The sequence below is a fragment of the Lissotriton helveticus genome, chromosome 6 (genome assembly GCF_964261635.1).
Source record: "Lissotriton helveticus chromosome 6, aLisHel1.1, whole genome shotgun sequence".
Lineage (NCBI taxonomy): Eukaryota > Metazoa > Chordata > Amphibia > Caudata > Salamandridae > Lissotriton > Lissotriton helveticus.
In genome coordinates this window covers 17,831,581-17,859,485 of record NC_136067.1, presented here as the reverse complement: position 1 = coordinate 17,859,485, position 27,905 = coordinate 17,831,581, and the positions used below count along the sequence as shown (strand labels likewise).

General features: G+C 41.0%; 1 protein-coding gene across 1 annotated transcript in view; it reads right to left on the bottom strand.

Moving 5' to 3' along the window:
• LOC144761653 (cytochrome P450 4B1-like) overlaps positions 1-27,905 on the bottom strand; it is a gene marked incomplete at its 5' end in the record, with an annotated part of 385,112 nt that overhangs the window by 191,598 nt on the left and 165,609 nt on the right. Inside the window, one exon of the mRNA XM_078646943.1 lies at positions 18,528-18,610. Within this exon, the coding sequence (XP_078503069.1) occupies positions 18,528-18,610 (83 nt within the window). The remainder of the gene's footprint in view (positions 1-18,527; positions 18,611-27,905) is intronic.

Below are 27,905 nucleotides of genomic sequence, written 5' to 3'. Positions count from 1 at the left end.
ACATATGCCATACCCTCCTTGAACACAGAACTGCCAATATTCACCAATGCACTGTCTACACTTAAACCTTGCGATTTATGGATTGTCACCGCATATGCCAAGCAAACAGGAAACTGCTTACGGCGAACATATAAGTCTTTTACAAGCAAAAACCTAGCGGAGCAACGACCAATTAGCTGTACTTCCTCAATGCCATCAAATTTAATTTTTTAAAATTCAATTCCATCTCTATTTCTGTATTTCACAAAATCAACAACATTACCCATTGATCCATTTACCAGACCTCTTTCAACATGTAAATTCCTTCTTAAAATTATACGGCAATTTAAGCACACATTCAGAGTCTTTTCAAAACCAGCAGTTTTAGATATAGTCTTCTCTAATGAATCCAATTTTGATTTCAAATTCTCAGACAAAATAATTGTTGCTCCCATATGCTCTACTCTGTCAATAGCTTCCAGTTTCACAATCTCTTGGTTTTCTAAATGCAACATTTTGTTGTTGAAGATGGCACATTCTGCAAGAGTTGGCATCCAACATATTCCAGATTTCTTCTCAGTAATTTTCTGAAAAATATTCTCAGGCACAACGTCTTCTTCTGGATACAAATTTGACAGTAATCATGCATGTAAAGCTTCTTTCCCATGCTTGGTGCATTTTTCGATTCTAACATCTTGTAGAATATTCTTATAATCTTCATCCTTCGCTTGACGCATATTTTCACGCAGTTCAGCATAATTGAAGTTTAACCATATATTGACGTTGCCAATGCTCCCTAGGCACTTCCTGGTATCTACATGCGTGAGCATTTTGAACACAGGTTGTCCTTTCACTGGTGTCAGCTGCAGAAGATCACCGAAAACAATGATGTGTTTGCCACCAAATAACACATCATACTCTGTTTTGAGAACTTCTTGCATTCTCAAATGCACAAAGGCAAGTATGACATTGGAAACCATGCTTACTTCGTCAATGATAAGAAGTTTCATTTTCGTCAAGACTCTTGAAACTTCACAACAAGCATCTCCAGATAACTTGTGGTATTGTAATTTGTTATCATGCTCCACTGGCAGCATCAGTAGACGATGCAAAGTAATACCTTTAATGTTAGGTGCTGCCAGTCCAGTTGGAGCGGTGACAACACAAGACAGCGATGACTCAGTCCTTTTCTGCAAATAATATGAAATTGCTTTAATGAGGAAACTTTTTCCAGTTCCCGCTTTTCCACTCACGTACAGTCGGACAGGCTTCAACGACGTACATGAGCACTCTTTCTTCTCATGACTTAATCCATGATCTATTTGATTGGTAACTTCGTCATATATTTTCCTCTGCTCAACGTTGAGTTGTCTTTCCAAGTCTTCTAAGTTAACCACAACCTCCTGAGCATGTGCCATGGCTCTTTCCACTTCAATCATGGCAGTGGCAGCTTCATTTTCGATAACTGGTCCTCCTAGTGGATCCTGACTCAATGAAACAGAACTCTGACTGTCCTGAGAACTGTCTCTAGCAATCTCGGCTGCAATCGTTGCTTCCTGCTCGATTTCTGCATTCAACATTTCTACATATTTGGGAAAAACAGGACATTCTATGGTCTCCTTGGCGGCATTGAAAGAGTCTTCGTAACAGAGGAAATCTCCAAGCAGTTCCTCTTCTGCACGCCAAGGCTTGAAAAGTTGCAAAAGTGCTAAATAGAAAAACTCTTTTCTTTCAGGAGATTCGCCACTCAATTTACGATGGTTTACCAAGTGGCATTTTCTTTGCTTGACCAGACATCCCTCACTTCCAATTACAGCATACACTCCTTTATCAATATCTTCTTTGATGTTCCTCTTGAATATGTAATTTTGTAGAACCTCATACAGACAAACATTCTCGAGGTGACTGCTTCTATTTGGATAATATGTATCCAACATGTTGGTCTTCAAAATATCTGTATTGTTTGGCTCCTTTTCCGCCAAATACTCAATTTCCCGTACAGGTTTCAGAACTCGATTACGCGTTGCAGCAAGACCAAGACTCGCCCAAATGATACTCCTGGATTTGGCATAGAGACTTGCTGAAGACAACCGGTCAGAACATTCATAAGCTCTGATTTCTCGATGCGACAACATCTTCAGACTGAAACTGTACAACTTCTTACTGAGGCTCTTTTCATGGGAAATGTCCTCCCAAATATCCTTCAATTCTGTCTTTTTTTTTTTTGGTGATGTAAGATGTCACATACCGAGCCACAGCCATACAGTTATCAGCCACAAACTGTATATCCATGTTAGCATTCCACATGGACAAAATCACTGGGTTGTAGTCGTTGATGTACTTGGACTCTTTGTTCCTTTTCAAATTGTACGTATTTTTGGGTGATTTCTTCATCACATTATGTCACAGTGAAGACATCAAACTGTTCACTCTTCCTTTAGAATTCACCGGTCGTGGAAAGGCGAAACGACATTTTGTGTAGAACTTGTCCTTGTTTCTGAATTTACGACAACAGTACTTTCCACAACGATGGCTTTGGAAGCGTAAAACTTGTTCTCTTAGGCTTTTGTCTTCCTTTGCCTTTGGAACAGCACATGTAGAATACTGTTCTATGAAACTCATCACTAAGTCATCCGGATCTGTTCCAAAATTGGGTGCATCTTTGATCCACAGCAGCATATGTATATGAGGAGTACCTCTTGCTTGGTACTCCTTTCTCCAGAAGAAATCCAACACCTCTCCAAGATTTGGATTTTTCTTGTTCATGATGAAAGACATCATAGCTTCAAATCTATGATTGAAGTACCTGCATACATTCACTGGATCCAAGGAGCACAGTTCTCCGGGTGTCTTGAATTCGATATTTTCAATGTTTCCATTTGCCTCTCGTAGAAATTCAAGTAAGTCTTCCCAGCCATACTCGGCAAAGCTGAGAGTGAGGAACCATGTGGGAGTTCCTAAGTTCCTCAGCATACATTTTAAATCACCATGACGACGGTACCAGTACTCATTAGTACCACGCTGACACGCCATGAGATTAATCAGGTGAGAATCCAAAATACTGTCTTGCACATTGACTTTATCCATAAAGTCACTTGCCGAGATATTTTGCATCTGTACACCACTTTTCAAGATGTGGTTCACTGCATATGACAGTCCAGACAGATCGCTTTCAAACAGTAGATGAAACAATTAGGGAATGCATTAACGAAACCTAGGATCTTCTGCATACAATCGTAAAGTCCGGTATTCAGAAGCAGGAATTTGATCAGGTCGCTCATCATATCTTCCTCCTTGACCTGTTGGAAATAGCTGTGGGAAACACCGAGCTTCCAAACTTTCCTCCCAATCACTAATGGGACTTCCTTTGGCTTGTTTCATTTGAAACAACTCAATAGCATTCCCCATGACTTCCTTGGAATGCAAAGGATGAACACTATAATGTTCATATATTTCTTCATTTTTAGAGGCTTCTACTTTCTCAATTTGACCAGCACACAAATCGCTATCCTCTTCTACACTTACTTCCTCTTCTGCAACATATACATTCTTGTAGTACTTATTGTTTTTCTTCAAATACAATGTTGCCTTTTTGACTTTCCTAACATCCACTAAATCTTGCCAGATTTTCTTATTCTTTGTCGGAACCCCATTAACTAAGATAACCAGAGGTTCCTCTTCCACTTTCTCTACTCCAATTGTATTAATGTTTTTCTTCAAATCTAGAGGCAAATAAACAACTCTTCCCTTTAATCCTCTCTGTAAATCTGATGGAGGCAATTTCCCTGTCTTTGGCTCCATTCGTACAATAGCCTGAAAGGGATGGATACTTTGAATCAAAATAGATTCATAAGTATTTAAATCCTTCAATTCAGAAGGAATCTCAACTAATTCCAGATTATTATGAACCGCTCTAGCAGGCATCCGGTTTTGATTTAATTTGTTACAACAATAAGTACACACACGTTGATCCGATCCCAAATCAAAACAATTTTCTACCATCAAGTATGTTGCAAATTCCTTCCATTCACTATTATTTTCACTTTCACTTTTCGCATATAAATCCACTAACTTAGTCTGATTCTTATAATAAGTACGTCGACAACACACACAAGTAAAATTAGGCCTCTCACTTGATTTCACCTGAAACGTGGCAATTTCTTTCTGAAAATTATCTGTACTGGAAACCTGTACACTATCTTCCACATTACCTTCTTCTTCTGGGTCAATTTCAACATTCTCCTCTTTACTTGCAAAGTAACAAAACTCAATTTCTTCACAAATATTCTTCACATCTACTTCAGAACCATGCAAAAGAGCAGTGCATAATTGTTTAAGCATAATTGCTGGACTCTTAGCATAATACAACATTCTAACTAATTTCCTCACTTTATTATGATGCACTGCTAGCATCCTGAAATGATGAAAAACACTCTGGCATACTCTCCTGGAAAGACAAGCCAGTGAATGACCATGCAAACCTGTCACTTCTCTCACTTTGCAAGGATCTAATTCTTGCAAAAACTTCATTTTCTGTTTTAAAGTTTTCTTATTAAATGGCCGTACAAAATCACAAAGCAAATTGATGGAATCCTGTCGCACACTGCAAATACTACTACACTTCCAGGTATACACTGGTCCCTTAGGACGTCTTCCTAAAACCTCATTACCTAACACCTCTTCTGCCTCTGTTGTCACAAGTTTTTCTTTTTCAACTGGACAACCATCTTTCACCTCATAAGCTCGACCACTGGTGTCAACTGCATGCACCAAATCATTATCCTGGAAATAACTCTCCTCATTAAAAAATGCCTCACAACTTGAACTATGCATCCATTCTCCTGAAAAAACTTCACAAAAATTACTACGATTAACTGTTCTCTTCCATCTACTATTTCTTTTGAAATCATAAATTGCCTTGTTTAGCTTCCTAATTCTATTGATTATCAAAATAAATAACTTTCGCTTAATTTCAAATGCCTGATCAATAATTTTCTCAACTTTTTTTTTTCTCTTATAAAAAACCACTTTCTGTTGACCTTTCTTAATATTTTTTAACAAATTGCCAATTATCCTGTTGCGGAACATTCGTCTACGAATGTCCCTAAACTGATTTTTCCTTCTACTACCATGCACAGAGTTATCTCCTGCTCTAGCAGTAACATTTCTGATTGGCCTTTCCTTTCCGTTTAAATTGGCTCTCTTTTTCTGGACTAAAACATGTTCTGTAGTACTACTTTTTTTTCTACAAATGTTTCTTAGGAATGATTTCGTTGTCTTACCCAGAGCTTTCTTGGTGACTTGACGAGTTTTTATTGTAGAGGACTGCTGCAAGCATTTAGTAATCTGCTGTCTTTGACGTTTTGTAGCCTTCCGGGTTCTTTCTTTAGATGGCATAATGTAGTTTTGAAATGATCTGCAGTTGAATCTGTGGTAAAATATAATAAAAATTTTTATTAACCACCATTACCAAACAGTAAATCAATAACAGTCGTCAAAAAATTAACACACTACTTGCCAATTTTACATACAATAATTTTTAGTGCATTGGCAAATTTAGTAGTCACAAATAGTAGCAAAGAAATAGAATGCTTCTACATTTGACCTTTGCTCTTTTATATGTGAATCTGAACAAATTTTTATCAGCATATTTCCCTATTTTATTAAAGACACTTCACGCAAGCTGTTTTTGAAGATGTGTTTAATTTTAAATGAAACGGTTAACATGTTTACCTTTCATTTCCAGTAACTTTTAAAAATAAATGTTTATAGTTCCATAGGCTCGATCAGGTCAGCTTCCCACCCTATGTCATACAATTCTGACAAATCGGCATCCTCATAATGTTCTTCATCATCCTCAGTATTTAAATCATCCAAGGGATCTACTTCCACTGATGTTTCAATCACAATTTCAATGATAATATCGAGATCAACAGATTGCTCATTATCACTCATGCTTGATGTTGTCGTTATCTTTAAAGAAAGAGAACAACAATGAGATGTTGCAGAGTAAGAGACAAATCTCAGAGACTATAATTGTAAAATTGTTTAACAAGATTAACATTTTGCAGATATTATTTAACCATGTCCAGCGATGCTGAGGAGGTGAGGCCTATGTCCAATTTTTCAGTGAACAGGACTCATCTCTTCTTAACCTTGGATACGCCTCACCAACACTGTGTCCCCTGCTAATACTTAAATTTAAAGGAGCAGATTTATGTTAACTGGCGCATCCCCAGGGATGCACCAGTTAACGTGCGCCACTGCTCTGCCACCCATGATGTGCCGCATTTACAATGCAGAGCTCCATTGAGCAAAAACAGCACAGATGCGTCACGCATCTGTTCCACAAAAACGGCGCATTGCACGAATCACGTCGTAAGCGCGACATGTCTACTGCAATGCACAGGGGCTAGTCATTAGCAGAGTGGACTACTGTAATGGTCTGCTCTTAGATCCAGCAACGATCCAGCAACCTTCAGCTGTTACAGGTTTCTAGAATAAAAAAGGCCAGGCAAGGAGGCCGTGCTCTAGCCCACGCAGGACCAAAGCTCTGGAATTCACTTCCTCTCACACTGAGATCACATACCAACCATCTGGCCTTCCGAAAGATTCTCAAAACACCTATTCACAAGCAATTAATCTCCTTTGAGCAATAATCCTTCATTGTTTCATGGTCACTATGAGTTATATTCTACCACTTGCAAAAAGCGCGGAGATACCCCTTCGGGAGTCTAGTCAGGCGCTATATAAGTATATTAAATAAAAGCCACACATTGCATGGTGCATCACTCCTTATGCCTGTTTCAAACAGGCGTAAGGATTTGATTCAGCAATGCCATAAATGTGACTCAGTGAAATCTTCTTAATTTTACTGTGTTAGTTTTACAGGGCTTTCATGCAAATGACTGGCCACCCTACAACAAAACGCTCACATGAAATATGACGCAGGTTTCATGTGGCACAGGACTTTACAGCATGACACATCTGCCTAGATGCATCAAGTTGTAAATATGTCGCAACATAGCAAATCTTTTGCACCGCCGCTGCATCACAACAGTGACGCACAGCGGCGCAAAAGAGGTACACGGCTATCATAAATCTGTCCCTAACATTTTAAATGATTGATTCAGGATGACGATAAGGTGTGGCCTATCCAGAGGTTTGTTTGAGGTGAGGCCTACTCAGGGTTGCAGATGAAATTTAGGCTTGTTGAAGAGTACAGAGGAGATAATACATGTGCAGGCCTACCAATGAAGTGAGTCATGTCCACTTCACTCTTGAACAAAGGCCAGACCTCTTCTGTGTCTGTGGACAGGCCTAAACCTCATCTGCACAATGTGATTCGTAAAGTTAGGAAACACAGGTGATGTAATTGAAAAATGTGGAATTTCTTTTCCTCATTTCACAATCACATCACCTGTGTTTCCTTTGCTTAGGTATCTCATTGTGCAGATGGAGTCTAGCCTATCAAAGAGTACACAGAAGTTGAGCACTGTATACAACAATTTTGACATTTACAGAAGATTCAGCTTCTCCATGCCCCCTACAAAGTCCTAAATGTTTACAGTTTAAACTGACGGTATCTTGTTGGAGATGAAGTGAGGCCTGTCTTGCAACATGGTGCATCTTTTGCATCACTGCTGCATCGGTTTCATGTGGCACAGGACTTTACAGCATAACACATCTGCCTAGATGCATCAAGTTGTAAATATGTCGCAACATAGCAAATCTTTTGCACCGCAGCTGCGTCACAAAAGTGACGCACAGTGGCGCAAAAGAGGCACACGGCTATCATAAATCTGTCCCTAACATTTTAAATGATTGATTCAGGATGACGATAAGGTGTGGCCTATCCAGAGGTTTGTTTGAGGTGAGGCCTACTCAGGGTTGCAGATGAAATTTAGGCTTGTTGAAGAGTACAGAGGAGATAATACATGTGCAGACCTACCAATGAAGTGAATCATGTCCACTGCACTCTTGAACAAAGGTCAGACCTCTTCTGTGTCCGTGAACAGGCCTAAACCTCATCTGCACAATGTGATTCGTAATGTTAGGAAACACAGGTGATGTAATTGAAAAATGTGGAATTTCTTTTCCTCATTTCACAATCACATCACCTGTGTTTCCTTTGCTTAGGTATCTCATTGTGGAGATGGAGTCTAGCATATCCAAGAGTACGCAGAGGATGAGGACTGTATCCAACAGAGCAATGTACATTACTCACCTCCTTTGACACTTACAGAAGCCTCAGTTTAATATTTCTCAGTTCAATATTTATTTAAAGAAGCAGACATCAATATGACCTTCTCATAAATGTGAAAAGTGTTTTAAAAAAAAAAAAAAAAGATTTTCTGGTCATAATTTGAAAACACAACACAGGTCCTATGTAGAAGCACATCCTATCAGTACTTAAATTAGCCAAGCACACATGGGGGCGTATTTACCAGGACCTTACACCACGGGGAAATAACTTAAATTAAAATGGGGAAAATAACATCAAAGGGACTCAAAGGCCTTTTAAATATGCCCCAAGCAGCCTATGAAACTCTAGCAGTACATATCAAGAAACTTAAATGACTTCAATAAACGTTTTTAAACACATCAAGTAAAGCAGTTATTCAACTACATTCAAGGGGAAGTGACTTAAAATGCCCTAACACACATGAAAGCGTATTTTGAAGGCCCTTGCACCATTTTTCCATCACTTTTAACATGGCTATGTAACTCAAAGAAACAAAATCTAAATTTGCCAAGCACACATGGGGGCGTATTTACAAGGACCTTGCACCACGGGGAAATGCCTTAAATTAAAATGGGAAAAATAATATCAAAGGGACTCAAAGGCCTTGTAAATATGCCCCAAGCAGCCTATGAAACTCTAGCAGTACATATCGAGAAACTTAAATGACTTCAATAAACGTTTTTAAACACATCAAGTAAAGCAGTTATTCAACTACATTCATGGGGAAGTGACTTAAAATGCCCTAACACACATGAAAGCGTATTTTGAAGGCCCTTAAACCATTTTTGCATCACTTTTAACATGGCTTTGTAACTCAAAGAAACAAAATCTAAATTTGCCAAGCACACATGGGGGCGTATTTACAAGGACCTTGCACCACGGGGAAAAGTCTTAAATTAAAATGGGAAAAAAAATATCAAAGGGACTCAAAGGCCTTGTAAATATGCCCCAAGCAACCTATGAAACAAAGCAACATTTTAAATACACAAATTTCTTCATAATTTTCTCTCTAAAGCATACTATTCTCTATCTAAATTAAATGAATCTTTTCTCACCTTAGAAAATATTTTTTGAGTTTCAAAACAGTCTCAGACACACACCAATTTGTCTTCAGCAGAGCAAAAGGTATGCACTCCAGAGGCTGCAACCAACAATGGCACAGAAATGCTGTAATTCATCACACATATCTCTCATGTCACCCAATCAAAACTCTTCCCTCACTTTTTTTCAAATCAACACCCTTCCCCCTTCTGCCCTTTCTGCCTTTTTTCCATAGCAACCACCTCCTGAAAGACCTCTCATTTGCAAGTTCACACAACAATGTTTCAATTGAACTCTGAACTCTCAGTACACCTGCGTATCCAGTGCAATCTTTCATAAAACGATTTTTTCTTGACCATTCAAATTTCATCTTTCAAAGAACTCATCCATGCAATCTAACTTTCTGTTTTCAGCAATCAAAATCCACCAATCACTGCTACTGATTAATTACCACAGAAACTCCACAGTTTTTTTCATTACATACTCCTACTGTTCCAACTGCCATTTCATTCCCACACTTCATCTGACTGCAGCAGAACCTCCTCTCACCATGTTTGCTGTCTGGATTGTTGGACATAGTTATATCCACTGGGCTCAAAGGTATGCTGATAACAGAAATTTACAAAACCTCAATTTACAAAATGTGGAAATCAACTGGATTGGCCACAGAGGATTAAGATGTCACCAATTGATACCATTGGTGAAAACCTTTTTGTATTTGCCAAAACCTGACCTGTTAATTGTGCACTGTGGAGGAAATGACTTGGGCACTTTGACTGGGGTAGGTCTGGAAATGCTTTTAAAAGACACCTTTGACCAATTGATGGCACTTTTTCCTCAAACTGCCTTGGTATATTCAAATATATGCCAAAGACAGAAATGGAGGTGGTCCAACCAATTTTGTCCACAAATTGAGAAATCGAGGAAGCATGTAAATAAGTCTGTTTCAGCTTACATGAGAGACCATGGAATGGGCTCCATCTACAACAATAACTTGCGTTACTACATGCAAGATATCTACAGAGGAGATGGAGTTCACTTCTCAGATGAGGGGAACAGAATTTTCATCCTGAATTTAAGACTATGTATTGGTACCTACTTGTAGTTACCTAAATCAGCCACAGGACCCAAAAGCTCTTTTCATAGCTACCCTACATCTGATCACTCACAATTATTATTTTACTCTAACTTTTTTCACTAATTTTCACCAAAGTACGCTCACCGGAGCGCTACCCGGTACGCGCACCGGACGCTAACCGTGCAAAAATTTGAAAAAAAATGGGGTTTTTTTCTCGCACATATGGGCCTCCTCAGCCACCCTCAGAAAACCTAGGGGGTCAGGATACGTCTACCGTGCCCCCTTCTACCCATTCTCAACATTATTTGCCCTCCATCTTGTATCTCAAATCTACTGAAACACAAAATGGAGGACTCCCGTAACGCTGCCGGTTCGCGTACCGGGGCGCGCACCGGGAAGCGCTCGCTCAAAAAAGGTGGGAAAGTAATATACAGAAAAACCACAGGAGACACTTTCACCAAATATAGATTAGCTCATACTACATACCAATCCCTACCATTTTCACAAATTTGGTTGGAATTCCATTTAGCCTGTAGACCTCTCTAAATACCCTGAGGTAAATTACTTCACAAAACCCATCTGAAGTGTTGGAATTGACAACCAATTAAAATGTTACTTTCATTTTCTACTTTTTTTTACCTGACATTTGATTGGTTATGTACCTGAATATATATAAAGAAAGAGAGAGAAACACAGCCATTTTGACTACTACTTCCTGAACTACATTGCAAGAGCATTTTCACTGACAACTTAAACTTGTTTTTAAAAGGTAAGATGTTATTTTATAAATTTGAAAACATTTTCAGATAGTTATATACTATCCCTCTGTAAGAGTTAGACATTGAGAAAGGCTTGTTTATTATAATTATGGATTGATTTAGGTTTCTGTGGTATAATTATGAATTTACTTAGCCTTCTTCACAGGCACTTTTTAATAGTACTACTTCACGCCTGAAAAGTACCTGTCTGAACTTAAACCCAACAGTGCCCTATCTCTACTGATATATTTATTTTTTATGCAAATTTCAGCACAAAAGTGGAAGGAGAACAGAAGGTTTCCTTTTAAATTGTCCTAGAGATGAACAATGAGGAAATCATTGAACCCATTGACTTGGAATTCATGGATGAATCATGGGACCATGAACTTCTACAATGTGTAGAATCTGTGGATTTCTTACTTCAATATGAGGACGGTCAAATGTTGGAAGTTATGTTCAGTCAAAAAGAAGACATTTCGAACAGTCAAATGTTAGACGTTCTATTACATTTTGAAAAAGAATCAGAAAAATAAATGTATATTTAATAATCAAAAATTGTTCGAGTCTTTAATCATTTTTATATCTAATTCATAAACTAGTACCAAATTGATTATAATGTAAAGTCAGACTTATAGTATACTGTGCAACTTTATATTATCTCCAATGTGTATTTAACATCTCTTTATCATCTCCTGCCTCCATATTGTTTCTGCTTTCCTGACACACTATGGTATGAATTCCATATTCCACAATAACTTCTGAAACAACATGCAAGATATCTACAAAGGAGACGGTGTATATTAATTTTTTGACTCTGCATTGGTACCTACATATTGCTACTTAAATAAAAAAAAACGAAAAAAAAACAGCAAAACGAACAATCAATAAACATACAATATTTAAAAAGTCTATCATTCTTTTTTCCTTATAATACGCTCCCCGTACCGCTTCCCGGTGCGCGTACCAGGCGCTCCCCACGCAAAAAAAATGATTTTTTTTTTCTTTTCCCCCGCGGGGCCCTTTTAAAGCCTCCACATCAAACCTAGAGGGTCAGGGAGGATCTGCTATGCCCCCTTATGGTCATTTACCCCTTTGTTTTGGCCTCCTCTTGTCTCTCGATCCTACCGAGAGACAAAATGGCGGCCGCTCCGGACTGTTTAGAATGTTGACAGACACCGGAGAGCCAATCAGCTTCGCTTCGCGAAGTTCCGTTACGCGTCAGGTACCCGAACCGGAGCGCAGCCCTGAGCGCGCTTACAGATATATATATTTTTTGGAACATTAATTTCTCAAAATCCACTGGAACACATATATTGAGACCTAGCAAAGGCACATCGGGCTACCAGTCGCTACAATTTTGCCAAGTTTCGTGGAAATCCATTCAGCCGTTCGAGCTAAAAGTGAGGCCAACCGCCCTATGGAAAATTGCATGGGAAAAACGCATTTTGGGACCCCCCTTTTTTCTCGGCCCCCCTTGACGAAACCCCCCCACATTTTCAGGGGCTGCTCAGAAACAAAATGTTCCATTTTCCTAAAAAATTCAGCCAATTCCGTCCTCAAACGCCAAAGTTATTCGACATAGAATTTTCAAAAATCCCATAGAGAAAAAATCCTAACTATATATACCTACTGGCGACCGCCAGTAGGTAATATATATATGGTAACGCGCTGTTGAGTGCACCCTGAAAAGCTGAGGCCATTGGAATACAAAAATTCACACGGGAGCCTTCCCGTGCAGGATGCACCGGCTCAGACAAGCGAGCGGCCAAGGCAGAGGAACCCTTCCAATCTGTCAGCACAGCACGTTGTGGGTAAAATGACTCGCTTTCACAAATCGGATCCTACTAAAGGAAACAAACATTATCTCCAAATCTGCTTTAATGGAACAATCAATGCAGCGCAAAAGAACTACTATGACCAGCATGCAGTGTGGATTAATTAAAAAAATCATGTAAGTTCCACAAATGACAATGAATAAATGAGCATGCGTCAATGAAGCGCGTTCCAATGAAAAGCAGGAGAACGCCTCTGATGAAGTGGTAATTGGACCACAGAAACGCGTCAGGCGAACGTAACTTCCCGGATGATGGCGAGAGATGTCAATGACCTTCGTGGTAACGCGCTGTTGAGTGCACCCTGAAAAGCTGAGGCCATTGGAATACAAAAATTCACACGGGAGCCTTCCCGTGCAGGATGCACCGGCTCAGACAAGCGAGCGGCCAAGGCAGAGGAACCCTTCCAATCTGTCAGCACAGCACGTTGTGGGTAAAATGACTCGCTTTCACAAATCGGATCCTACTAAAGGAAACAAACATTATCTCCAAATCTGCTTTAATGGAACAATCAATGCAGCGCAAAAGAACTACTATGACCAGCATGCAGTGTGGATTAATTAAAAAAATCATGTAAGTTCCACAAATGACAATGAATAAATGAGCATGCGTCAATGAAGCGCGTTCCAATGAAAAGCAGGAGAACGCCTCTGATGAAGTGGTAATTGGACCACAGAAACGCGTCAGGCGAACGTAACTTCCCGGATGATGGCGAGAGATGTCAATGACCTTCGTGGTAACGCGCTGTTGAGTGCACCCTGAAAAGCTGAGGCCATTGGAATACAAAAATTCACACGGGAGCCTTCCCGTGCAGGATGCACCGGCTCAGACAAGCGAGCGGCCAAGGCAGAGGAACCCTTCCAATCTGTCAGCACAGCACGTTGTGGGTAAAATGACTCGCTTTCACAAATCGGATCCTACTAAAGGAAACAAACATTATCTCCAAATCTGCTTTAATGGAACAATCAATGCAGCGCAAAAGAACTACTATGACCAGCATGCAGTGTGGATTAATTAAAAAAATCATGTAAGTTCCACAAATGACAATGAATAAATGAGCATGCGTCAATGAAGCGCGTTCCAATGAAAAGCAGGAGAACGCCTCTGATGAAGTGGTAATTGGACCACAGAAACGCGTCAGGCGAACGTAACTTCCCGGATGATGGCGAGAGATGTCAATGACCTTCGTGGTAACGCGCTGTTGAGTGCACCCTGAAAAGCTGAGGCCATTGGAATACAAAAATTCACACGGGAGCCTTCCCGTGCAGGATGCACCGGCTCAGACAAGCGAGCGGCCAAGGCAGAGGAACCCTTCCAATCTGTCAGCACAGCACGTTGTGGGTAAAATGACTCGCTTTCACAAATCGGATCCTACTAAAGGAAACAAACATTATCTCCAAATCTGCTTTAATGGAACAATCAATGCAGCGCAAAAGAACTACTATGACCAGCATGCAGTGTGGATTAATTAAAAAAATCATGTAAGTTCCACAAATGACAATGAATAAATGAGCATGCGTCAATGAAGCGCGTTCCAATGAAAAGCAGGAGAACGCCTCTGATGAAGTGGTAATTGGACCACAGAAACGCGTCAGGCGAACGTAACTTCCCGGATGATGGCGAGAGATGTCAATGACCTTCGTGGTAACGCGCTGTTGAGTGCACCCTGAAAAGCTGAGGCCATTGGAATACAAAAATTCACACGGGAGCCTTCCCGTGCAGGATGCACCGGCTCAGACAAGCGAGCGGCCAAGGCAGAGGAACCCTTCCAATCTGTCAGCACAGCACGTTGTGGGTAAAATGACTCGCTTTCACAAATCGGATCCTACTAAAGGAAACAAACATTATCTCCAAATCTGCTTTAATGGAACAATCAATGCAGCGCAAAAGAACTACTATGACCAGCATGCAGTGTGGATTAATTAAAAAAATCATGTAAGTTCCACAAATGACAATGAATAAATGAGCATGCGTCAATGAAGCGCGTTCCAATGAAAAGCAGGAGAACGCCTCTGATGAAGTGGTAATTGGACCACAGAAACGCGTCAGGCGAACGTAACTTCCCGGATGATGGCGAGAGATGTCAATGACCTTCGTGGTAACGCGCTGTTGAGTGCACCCTGAAAAGCTGAGGCCATTGGAATACAAAAATTCACACGGGAGCCTTCCCGTGCAGGATGCACCGGCTCAGAGAAGCGAGCGGCCAAGGCAGAGGAACCCTTCCAATCTGTCAGCACAGCACGTTGTGGGTAAAATGACTCGCTTTCACAAATCGGATCCTACTAAAGGAAACAAACATTATCTCCAAATCTGCTTTAATGGAACAATCAATGCAGCGCAAAAGAACTACTATGACCAGCATGCAGTGTGGATTAATTAAAAAAATCATGTAAGTTCCACAAATGACAATGAATAAATGAGCATGCGTCAATGAAGCGCGTTCCAATGAAAAGCAGGAGAACGCCTCTGATGAAGTGGTAATTGGACCACAGAAACGCGTCAGGCGAACGTAACTTCCCGGATGATGGCGAGAGATGTCAATGACCTTCGTGGTAACGCGCTGTTGAGTGCACCCTGAAAAGCTGAGGCCATTGGAATACAAAAATTCACACGGGAGCCTTCCCGTGCAGGATGCACCGGCTCAGACAAGCGAGCGGCCAAGGCAGAGGAACCCTTCCAATCTGTCAGCACAGCACGTTGTGGGTAAAATGACTCGCTTTCACAAATCGGATCCTACTAAAGGAAACAAACATTATCTCCAAATCTGCTTTAATGGAACAATCAATGCAGCGCAAAAGAACTACTATGACCAGCATGCAGTGTGGATTAATTAAAAAAATCATGTAAGTTCCACAAATGACAATGAATAAATGAGCATGCGTCAATGAAGCGCGTTCCAATGAAAAGCAGGAGAACGCCTCTGATGAAGTGGTAATTGGACCACAGAAACGCGTCAGGCGAACGTAACTTCCCGGATGATGGCGAGAGATGTCAATGACCTTCGTGGTAACGCGCTGTTGAGTGCACCCTGAAAAGCTGAGGCCATTGGAATACAAAAATTCACACGGGAGCCTTCCCGTGCAGGATGCACCGGATCAGACAAGCGAGCGGCCAAGGCAGAGGAACCCTTCCAATCTGTCAGCACAGCACGTTGTGGGTAAAATGACTCGCTTTCACAAATCGGATCCTACTAAAGGAAACAAACATTATCTCCAAATCTGCTTTAATGGAACAATCAATGCAGCGCAAAAGAACTACTATGACCAGCATGCAGTGTGGATTAATTAAAAAAATCATGTAAGTTCCACAAATGACAATGAATAAATGAGCATGCGTCAATGAAGCGCGTTCCAATGAAAAGCAGGAGAACGCCTCTGATGAAGTGGTAATTGGACCACAGAAACGCGTCAGGCGAACGTAACTTCCCGGATGATGGCGAGAGATGTCAATGACCTTCGTGGTAACGCGCTGTTGAGTGCACCCTGAAAAGCTGAGGCCATTGGAATACAAAAATTCACACGGGAGCCTTCCCGTGCAGGATGCACCGGCTCAGACAAGCGAGCGGCCAAGGCAGAGGAACCCTTCCAATCTGTCAGCACAGCACGTTGTGGGTAAAATGACTCGCTTTCACAAATCGGATCCTACTAAAGGAAACAAACATTATCTCCAAATCTGCTTTAATGGAACAATCAATGCAGCGCAAAAGAACTACTATGACCAGCATGCAGTGTGGATTAATTAAAAAAATCATGTAAGTTCCACAAATGACAATGAATAAATGAGCATGCGTCAATGAAGCGCGTTCCAATGAAAAGCAGGAGAACGCCTCTGATGAAGTGGTAATTGGACCACAGAAACGCGTCAGGCGAACGTAACTTCCCGGATGATGGCGAGAGATGTCAATGACCTTCGTGGTAACGCGCTGTTGAGTGCACCCTGAAAAGCTGAGGCCATTGGAATACAAAAATTCACACGGGAGCCTTCCCGTGCAGGATGCACCGGCTCAGACAAGCGAGCGGCCAAGGCAGAGGAACCCTTCCAATCTGTCAGCACAGCACGTTGTGGGTAAAATGACTCGCTTTCACAAATCGGATCCTACTAAAGGAAACAAACATTATCTCCAAATCTGCTTTAATGGAACAATCAATGCAGCGCAAAAGAACTACTATGACCAGCATGCAGTGTGGATTAATTAAAAAAATCATGTAAGTTCCACAAATGACAATGAATAAATGAGCATGCGTCAATGAAGCGCGTTCCAATGAAAAGCAGGAGAACGCCTCTGATGAAGTGGTAATTGGACCACAGAAACGCGTCAGGCGAACGTAACTTCCCGGATGATGGCGAGAGATGTCAATGACCTTCGTGGTAACGCGCTGTTGAGTGCACCCTGAAAAGCTGAGGCCATTGGAATACAAAAATTCACACGGGAGCCTTCCCGTGCAGGATGCACCGGCTCAGACAAGCGAGCGGCCAAGGCAGAGGAACCCTTCCAATCTGTCAGCACAGCACGTTGTGGGTAAAATGACTCGCTTTCACAAATCGGATCCTACTAAAGGAAACAAACATTATCTCCAAATCTGCTTTAATGGAACAATCAATGCAGCGCAAAAGAACTACTATGACCAGCATGCAGTGTGGATTAATTAAAAAAAATCATGTAAGTTCCACAAATGACAATGAATAAATGAGCATGCGTCAATGAAGCGCGTTCCAATGAAAAGCAGGAGAACGCCTCTGATGAAGTGGTAATTGGACCACAGAAACGCGTCAGGCGAACGTAACTTCCCGGATGATGGCGAGAGATGTCAATGACCTTCGTGGTAACGCGCTGTTGAGTGCACCCTGAAAAGCTGAGGCCATTGGAATACATATATATATATATATATATATATATATATACATATATATATACATATATATATATATATATATATATATATATATATATTTATACACATAATTCTATATTTTGTACAACTATATTTTTTACATCAATATGTTTTCAGATATTTTTGTACTAACCTGTTTAAATAGAGGGAGTCATACATTAGCAATCGATATTTTTTACTTCTATATTTTTTACATCAATATTTTCTCACTGAGCCTTCTTATCCGACTCCCACTAGGTATTATTTGGAGTTAAGATTGATGTTGATCCGGTGTTTTGATGAATATACATATAAAGGCCCAAGTATAAATGCCAGTGTGATGACAATCCTTAATCCCAGATAGGCAGCAGTACTCTTTGTATGGGCACTTGTTTTATCCTTCTCTGACTTCATTCTCAGTGTTCGTCCACTGCAGAGTAACTTATTTGCCACTGTGGTTCTGGTACAGTCTCTGGGTGCACACATAGCTGCTTACACCCGTGATGCCTGCATGTTACAGTCAATTATCTGCTGAATGTAAAACTCAGGCCAGGGAGCCAATTACTGATTTCAAGGTGCCATAAGGAACAGAAGAGAAGTGGCAACTGTATCCTGAAGCCAAGAGGTAAGAGAGGTAACCTTTATTTATGGTAGGGCTACTTCAACAAACACATATTTCCAGAGTCAGGAGCACTAGCAGTATTTTAAAAGGGTATACTGTACCTTGGTCCAGCAGCAAACGGCACAAATGCATGAGTCTGTCGATTGGAGGAGTTCTCAGGAGTGAACCGTAAGGGGTCAAACACCTGAAAAACAATACAGGAAACCAAAGGGAAAAGGTATGGAAGCACTTAATAGAAAGGAGACAACTGTTACTGATGAATGAGGAAAGAGTATGAGGTAACATAGCATAGGTATAAGATAACACTAGGAAATACAGTAACTAAAACATTTATTTTGGGAATCAAAGGTATGCTATGTGACAACATTTACCATTGTGTTTCAAATATTTTCTGAATAATCATTTTATCGTATCTGCATTGCTAAAGTACAAAAAAAGATTTCACAACCTATAGATGTCTCCTTCATGCCCTACATGTCTGCGTCCCCTTTTCTTCTCTTTGGTTTTTATTGTCAGCTAGAGATTTGATGAGTCGCGGACCAGCCCATATAACAGGTACCTTCAAAGCGCACTCTACCATCAAAGGCAGCAGGAGTCAAGTAATAGCTTAGGTGGCAACACTGGGGCCTACAAATGATGCCTTCTAGTACCCATGCATTCACTGACAAAGATGAGAAACTCTGGAAGGAATGTATCGCGAATACAATCAGGTGATCCAGTGATCTATTTGGCACCCATAACTGAGAGGTTTTCAGTCACCCTGTGATCTTCAGAAATTGTTTATAGAAAGGGGGCAAAAAGAAAAGTACTGAAGGGGATAAAAAGACACAAAGGAGAAGTGTATGTTTATTTTCTATTAGTCATAGTCTTGCACGTGTAAGTGGGAGTGGACATGTGTGAGTTTCCTCTGATATCAGTATACTCCTTAGATTACTTCAGAAATGATGTATGACATTACAACGCATGCTTTTACCATGCATGCCTTTACAACACGGTTTTTACAACGCAAACCTTTACAACGCATAGCGCTTTGGGGTGCTGGATAGTGAATAGTTTAATTTACTATTCCAACTCGAGTCCCCGTGGACACTAGGGAAGGTGTTGGATAGTAAATTAAACTTATTCCCTATCCTAGAGCGCCCCCCAGTGCAATGCGTTGTAATGGTTTGCGTTGTAAAAGTTGCGTCGTAAAGGCACTGCGTGGTAAAAGTTGCGTTGTAAAGGATGTTTCCCCTTCAGAAACACTATGGCGAGACAAGGATAACCCAGGTGGCCTCCTCTGATATCAGTGTACTTTGAAGACTACTTCAGAAACCATGCAGCAAGACAAGGGATATCTAGACGTCCTCCCCTGATATGATTGTTCACCTAGGACAAATCCAGAATCACTGCAATGAGTCAAGGGGTACTTTGGTGGCCTTCTCTAATATAATTGTACAACTAGGACTACTCTAGAATTGTGATTCTCCTTTTAACATGACCAGAGAATCTGGATTTCATTAAAGACACGGAGGCTAACATTATGCATTATCCTTTTAATGCAGTCACAAGCAGCCGCACTACATCATAATAAAACAATTCTAAAATGAAATAAACATAAGGTATTAGAGGCATGGGCCACAAACAGACTGCCTATTTTAAATGCTGACGAATAAATAAAGTTCCAAAGGATCTCAAAGTCTTGGATAAAGGAGAACAAGAGAAAAAATTCATAACGAAAGTTGAAGTGAAGAAGTTCTTGAATGAAGAATCCAAAACGGGAACAATGAGCCCAAGGAGAGGAGAGTTTCTTTAAGCCAAATTATCTGAATGGAATGGAGAACATGTGAAAGATTGAAAAAAGATGACAAATAAAATCACAGAGCATATTATAAAACAATACAATCAGAATGGAGAAGCGTGGCTCAGTGGTTAGAGGCGGCAGACCCGGAAGCTGAGATCAGCCGTTGACCAGGGTTCGATTCCCCGCCTCGGCGGGTCTCGGGCTCAAAATTCCACGGACTCGACAATTCTCGCTCCGGTGCCTACTCGACTCACGGGGTCACACTCTGCGACTCTGGGCAATAGCTTGCTTAATCTCCACTACGGCCCCTCGCGGCGGGATGCCTGGCTTTCACCTTGTGGATACCCTGCCGGGGTATCTCACAGGGGAATACCAGGACGGGTTCCCTAAGCAAGCGCCTTGATACCTTCGGGTGATACGTGCGCTATATAAGTCGCAATACATACATACATTTACAATGATAAAATCACAATCAAAGATATATTAAAAAAAATATACTATGCAAGAATACACCGTCCAAGGGAGGGACGAGAGGTATAATGTTAGCCTCCGTGTCTTCAATGAAAACCTGATTCTCTGGTCATTTTAATAGGAGAATCGCAATTTCATTACAAGACCGGAGGCTACATTATGCATGTTGGTAGCCATAAAGAACAACATCAGACATGTGCTCGATAGGTTTGCAGTAATGTCGAGCAAATGTAGATGCATTGGATCAATCAGCAGCTTTTAGGATATCATCCACTTTAGCACCAGAGTAGAAAGACTTACCGGCCATTGCACCTCTAATAGAGAGTGCTTGGAATTTAGATAAATTAGTACCAGCCAGGTTCATAGCACACTTAACCCATCTTGCAATAGAAGAGAGGGGTTTGAAAGGTTTAACAAAAGAGATAAGCAGTTGATTAGCGCCAGTAGGGCGAAGGTCTTTCATTCTATTCTCATATTCCAAAATACAATTCAAAGCACACAGCTTTTTACACATATCAAAGCGAAGATAGAAAATAAAATGTGGCATAGTCTTGGTTCTTCTAACAATTTCAAATTTAACACCATGCATATCATAAGACATATAGGAAATATCAAGACACTTGATATCATAGATTCTACGGCAAGAAATAAGGCATAAAAGTTTTGCAAGTTTAATAGAAAGACATTTTCTGTTAAGAAAAGAGTTATCAGACCAAGAAACAAAAAGGTCATGAATAGCCTTAACATCGCACATGGACTGGTATTTAGGCCTAGGTGGTCTCTTTAGTCTGATGCTTTTCATGACTCTAGAAATGATAACATTTTTACCTACCGTCTTACCGTTGACAAGGTAATAGATCTATAAGAAAGCTCATTATCAAATTGTTCAACAAGAAAATTAACTATATGTACGACAGGAGATTCCTCGGGATCAAAGTTCCTCTCCACACACCAACAAAGCCATTTTCTCCAAATGCTGTTGTACCTATAGTGCGTTCCAGGATCCCATGATTCTCAGAGGAGAGTTGCAGCTGATGACGAAAGTCAAATGTCAAATGAAAGAATCAGCTCGAATAAGAGATTATGTGGACTACGGATTAAATATACGCGATAAGGACTCTGACATCCACACAGGCCAGCTTTTCCCCACTCAAAAAGAAAGAAACAGAGGAATCATGTAAATGCAACAATAAGTACCGGAGTAAAAATCTAAGTACCGACACAAGGGAACAAAAAATCTCTCAATTTGAATTAGACCAGAGAGTCTTAAAGATTACCACTAACGCAAAAGGCAGGAGCGTTACAACGAAGAGAGACTCCCCTGACCTTGAGCAATCAGCACAATGCACACAAACTAGAATCGTGAAGAAGTCAGGAAACAGTATTGAGGCACCAACAGCTCACGTAAATGATTGTAACCCAAAAAAAAAGGCCCACAAGAACAAAAATCAATTTAACAAACCAGGTGGGAAATCAAACACAAATATCAGACAAAATCGAACCAGTTGTGACTTTTATACCACATTACACAACAAAGGGAAGGCAGGATATCCTCAATAGAGGAAATATTCTAAAACTTGTCAAGGAAATTCCGGAAATCAGGGGAATAGCTTCGCAAGACATGGAAGCACTAGCATTCCATCAAAACAGAGCTAGGCCAGAAATAGAAAATTCAGTCACTACCTGGAAATCAAAAGAGCTGGCAGCAAAAATCTAAGCCCACAAAGCAATATTTGAGAGCTGGGGAATCAACTTACAGCAACATAAGCAACCAAGATATCCCTACCCCCTTCACAATATCCCAGACAACCATAAGGACACGGAGTCCCAAAGGCCAAAGTCTAAATCAGGTTTACACGCCGCCCAAGCAACAACTCCGGGCAAAAGAACAGAAACAAAAACCACATTAAAAAATCAGACGGTCACATATCGGCTCCACTGCAGTAATCAAGACTGGTCATGGATCCCCTCAGCACTAAGCGATAAGCGTTCCTAGAACAGACATAAGGACCATAGCCAGAGAACGACCAAAACTCTGTCAGAAGGAAGAATTAACTTTTGCTCTTGGAACGTGCATGGCTTTAGCAGTATGGAGCAGGACCATGAAACGCACATATTTTTTGATGAAATGGACATAATACTTTTACAAGAAACTTGGAACTTGACTGTTCTAGGTATTCCAGGATTCACGGATCACCATATACTTGCTGAGAGGCATGCAAAATGTGGGCACCCACGAGGAGGTCTAACAATCCTCGTTTCACAAAAATATAACTGGAATCAAGAAATATTGGACGTTGGGCTAAACTGGGTTCAAGCAATAAGAATTACAATACAGCCCCAGTACCAATTGTTATTTTTAAATATTTATATACACCCAGACCGCAAATCAAAAAAGGAAAAAATTGGAAACACTGCTCAAACTTATCAAAACCTTACAAAAAACCAATAAACAAAGCTCCATGATAATTTAGGGAGACTTTAACTCTAATCTACTCAGCACTGATAGGGGTGGATCGAACAGGGAAAAAAGGGTAGCATTCGGGGTCAATCAACCCGAACGGGGCAAGATATCCTCAATGGGCTTAATAATATTAAACAGTAAAAAAAAAGGCCACTCTCAGCCGTCCCCTACCTATGTGAGCGGTAACGTTAAATCGACTCTAGATTTCACACTGGTAAGCGTGACTCTGATAAATTCAATAGTGGAATATTTAATAGCCCAGCGCTTGGAAAGCGATCATTTTCCTCAAATTATTAGGTTGGCTATCGCAGTTCCAAGAGCAGAGAGAATAAGCTCGCTGCAGGACCAAACAGAAAATATAACCTGCGGAAAATAAAATGGAGGGGTGGAGAAACACAGAATATTTTGACTACAGACAGTAACTTTATGTTAAACCTTGGGAGTCTAGAAAACGGAGATCCTATAAACAACTGGGAAAACTTGCTGGAGGAACTTAAAGAAAAACACTCAGTCAGGCAGAGAGCAATTAGAGATCAAAAAGGAAAGCCAGTGCCTTGGTTTAATGCAGAAGTAAAACAAGAAAAAAGAAAACTGGCCAGGGCACAAAGAATGGCCGCAAAGGGACAATGTATAAACACCACAAAGCTCAGAAGCATGAGAAAGGCATACCGGAAAAAACTATGGATAGCAAAATCCCAACATAAAGATCGGGTTTGGGAAAAGCTACTGATCTCAAGCAAAAAAGCATCCTCCAGAGAATTCTGGGCGATCATTAACGAACTTAACCTGGGAGCAGTATTGCAACAGGATCCCGGAATCAGAAACAAGGAATGGGGGGCACACGTGAAGAACATTTACTTAATAAAGGAACCCCAAAGAATAGAAAAAAAACAAATTGGGACACCACTGGAGATCAATGCTGACAGCTTAAGACCACACCACAGCGGAACTCCGGAAACAAACCTCAATGTCGAAGAAGTATTGATCACCCGGGCCCAAATAAAAGAGCTAATCAAAAAATTAAAACCAGAGGGGGCACCGGGCCCGAACGGTCTCCCAACAGCAGTTTATAAAACAAATATAGACTTCTGGGCTGAACTTTTAGAAACATTGTTCAATCACATCTTGAAAAAAGGAGTTCTTCCGGCAACATGGAGTGGAAATATCATCCATCCAATTTATAAGAAAGGGGACCGGAAAGAGCCAGGAAATTATCGATTAATTTCCCTAATAGATGTTGAAGCCAAGCTGTACGCCTTGTGCCTGTTGAATGAGCTGCAGGATTGGGAAACATCGACCAACATAATTCCCAGGTTCCAAAGTGGTTTTAGACTGGGGATGGGGACAACCACCAACCTGGTCACCTTGGCCCTGCTAACAGAAAATGCAAAAAAAGAAAACAACAACTATACGGCTGCTGCGTCGATATAAAATCAGCATTTGACCCAGTAAGAAGGCCAAGGCTCTGGAGCAAACTAAGAAAGTGGGGGACGCCGGATTACTTAATAAATGCAATAACCAGCCTATACAGCGAAACATGGGCGAAGGTCAAACTAGGGAATGGCATCAACCTCACTCACAAAATCGAGACACAGGACGGATTAAAACAAGGTTGCATCCTTGCCCCCAGTCTTTTTAATCTATATCTTGCTGATATCGGACGTAATTTAGACGCAACGGAAAGCCACACACCGAAACTGGGTAAGGTTCTTGTGCCCATAATGCAGTACGCCGACGACATAGGTTTACTAAGCAAAACCCCAGTCGGCCTGCAACGCTTAGTAAACATGTTAGCCTCATATTTAGCAGAGGAAAACCTGGAGTTGAATAAAGATAAAACAAAAGTGCTCCGAATTGTGGAGGGGAAGAAATTAAAATATAAATGGTCAATCAACAACTCTGTTCTTGAAGAGCAGGCCACATACAAATATCTGGGGGTGACCATTGAGCGGGGCAACTAAAAAAAAAGGCACATGCAGAGAAGGCGCAATCATTAATTTATGCATATAGGCAACTGCAAAAGACAGTGGGAGGTCCAAACTACATGCACTTACTCAAAGTAATGGCTGCACAAATTATACCAACTCTGTCTTATGGATTAATTGGATGGCTCGGAGGTGAATCAGCGATATTAAACAACTTACAAAACAAAATATATAAAGTTGTCTTTGGGTTGCCGTACGCAGCCGCACCAGCCCAAGTCCGCTTAGAATTTGGCTTGCACAACCAAGAAATCAGGTCGATGTCCACATTTGCTAAACTCTGTCACAAGCTTCGATCTGTCCCCAGTGAGTCAATGGACAATCTTTGTTGGGAGGATATAAACTTTCAGGAAGCCAAGCATAACGCCACCCAATGGGGAAAATTTCTCAGCACGAGTTTGACAACATTGGGCCTATACGAAGTGTGGAAAGAAAACATCGACCACAAGCAGTTCTGCAAAGTATTAAACCGATCAGCAAAAATGATTTCTTTGCTCAAAGACAAAAGAACCCTAACTAAGTGGCGACACGCCTGGACAGTAGTCAACTCATACATCTCCCAAAAACTACAAGCCTATCTAGCCTTACACTACTGCCAACATTTAAAAAAATATTTGACAGCGTACAGATTTGGCATGCACCACTCAAAAGATCTAAGGCCTTCTTGGAAACAACAATTCGAAAGCACCAACTGCAGATTATGCGGATACAAGGAGGAAACAGTGACACACTTCTTATGTGTATGCCCAGCGTTGCAGGCCTTAAGAAGAAGATACCTACGGGCAATTTTCAACACATTGAAGATCCGTACCTGCAGGCAGGCGGTGATATCCTGGCTGAGTGGTGCTTCACCCATTCTTTCATGCCGGGGAGTCAAATTTATGGCTAAGGTAACAAAGCTGTTACAAGACTCGGAATAGATAAAGGCATTCACTGCCCTGAAGAAAAAGTAGATCTGGGACTGATTACTGGGATAAAGGTCATCCAGTGAAAGACTAGACATTAACTGTACCAGTAAGTTTTAAACTAAGACACATGACCATAGAGCGGACATTTTCGGAGACAGATTATTCTGATATTTCTACACTTATATTAGCCTTGTGTATTTGTTGTTGTGTTGTTTTTAATTCTTACAAAAATTGTAATGATTTTAATTAATCACACAATAAAAGAATAAGATAGTTCCCTGATGACGAAAGTCCAGACAATTCATTGGATTTCCTGACACTTTCCAAGCAAGACGGTTCAAACTCCCGGAAAGAATTTGGTGGTGATCTTCCCAGTCTACATTTGTAACGAGGCCTTAGGTCGCAGGAATTAAGAAATTAATTTGGCAGGCCAGTTCCAGAGTCATTGGGAACCTGGCCTATAAAGGCCAAAATGGAGTTATGAGAACCAGAGAGCATTGGTCTTGTCTGACCTTCTGAAGAACTCTCTGGATTATTGCGAAGGGGAGAAAGGCATAGCCCCGAAGGTCTGACCAGGATTGGAGGAAGGCGTTCACTGCAATAGTCCCGGGATCCAGCATCCAGCGGAAGTATTTCTCTAACTGGTAGGTTAACCTGCTCGCAAATAGCTACACATCTAGAGGACCCCGAAGGAGATTTAGGGAATTGAAAACAGAGAGATTGATTTTCCAATAGCTGAAATCTAAAAGGAACCTTGAGTTCCAATCCGCAGAAATATTTGACTTTCCTGGAAGGCACTCTGCTTTCAGAGCAATCTCTGAAAGCAGGCAAACTCCAGGCAAAACAGCCGGAGTCTCCTGGCTAAGTTGGGGAGGTCTGCAGATATGGTACCACCAAGGCGATTTATATAAGGGATGGCAGATATGTTGTCCATTTTCAGGACAACGGATCTCCATTGAAGAGAGTGTCTGAAGCTCATCAGAGCATAAAGGCCTGCTGTGAGTTCCAAATAGTTTATATGATAGGAGACTCCAATAGAAACCAAACGCCACCAGTGTTTTCGTTGAGAAAGCGAGCACCCCAAACATGAAGTCTGGCATCCGATTCCAGAACAAACTCCGGAGAAGAGCCAAAGATTGCTTTCCCATGACAGGCGTCCAAATTCTCCAGCCACAAAGAGAGTTCTGATCTTGCTTCGTGATCCAGAGTAACAAGATCTCCGTACTAAAGACCAAATCTGAGAGCCTTGCGTTTTATCCTCTGAAGAGCTTGGTAATTGAGAGGACCAGGAAAGATGGCTTGAATGGAAGAAGGTAGGAGGCCTAAGAGTCTGGCTAATTCTCTCAGGAAAAGAGAATCTTGTTTTAAGACAAATCTCATTTCCTTCTTAATTTTTGAAATTTTCTTTGGGGGAAGTAAGAGAAGGCATTTTGAGGTATCTACGGTAAAACCGAGGAACTCCAGGGATCTGGAGGGGGTAAGGATAGATTTTTCCCAATTTATAATAAACCCTATGCTCTCTATGAGATCCATTGAGGTCCTCAGATCTGACAAGATCTGTGAATGGTCTTGGGACATAATGAGAATATCGTTGAGGTAAATGATTAAGCGAATACCTCTTCCCCTCAGAAGAGAGACAATAGTTTTCATAATCTTGGAGAAGCACCAAGGGGCGTAATAAAGTCCGAAAGGAAGGGCTTGAAATCAAAAAAGGCGATTGTTCCAAGTGAACTGAAGAAAGGGTAGATGTTCCTTGGCCATAGGAATGGTGAAGTAGGCATCTCTCAGATCCAGTTTCACCAACCAGTCTCCTTCTAAAAGGAGGTCTCTCAGGAGGTGGATTCCCTCCATTTTGAAATGTCTATAGGCCC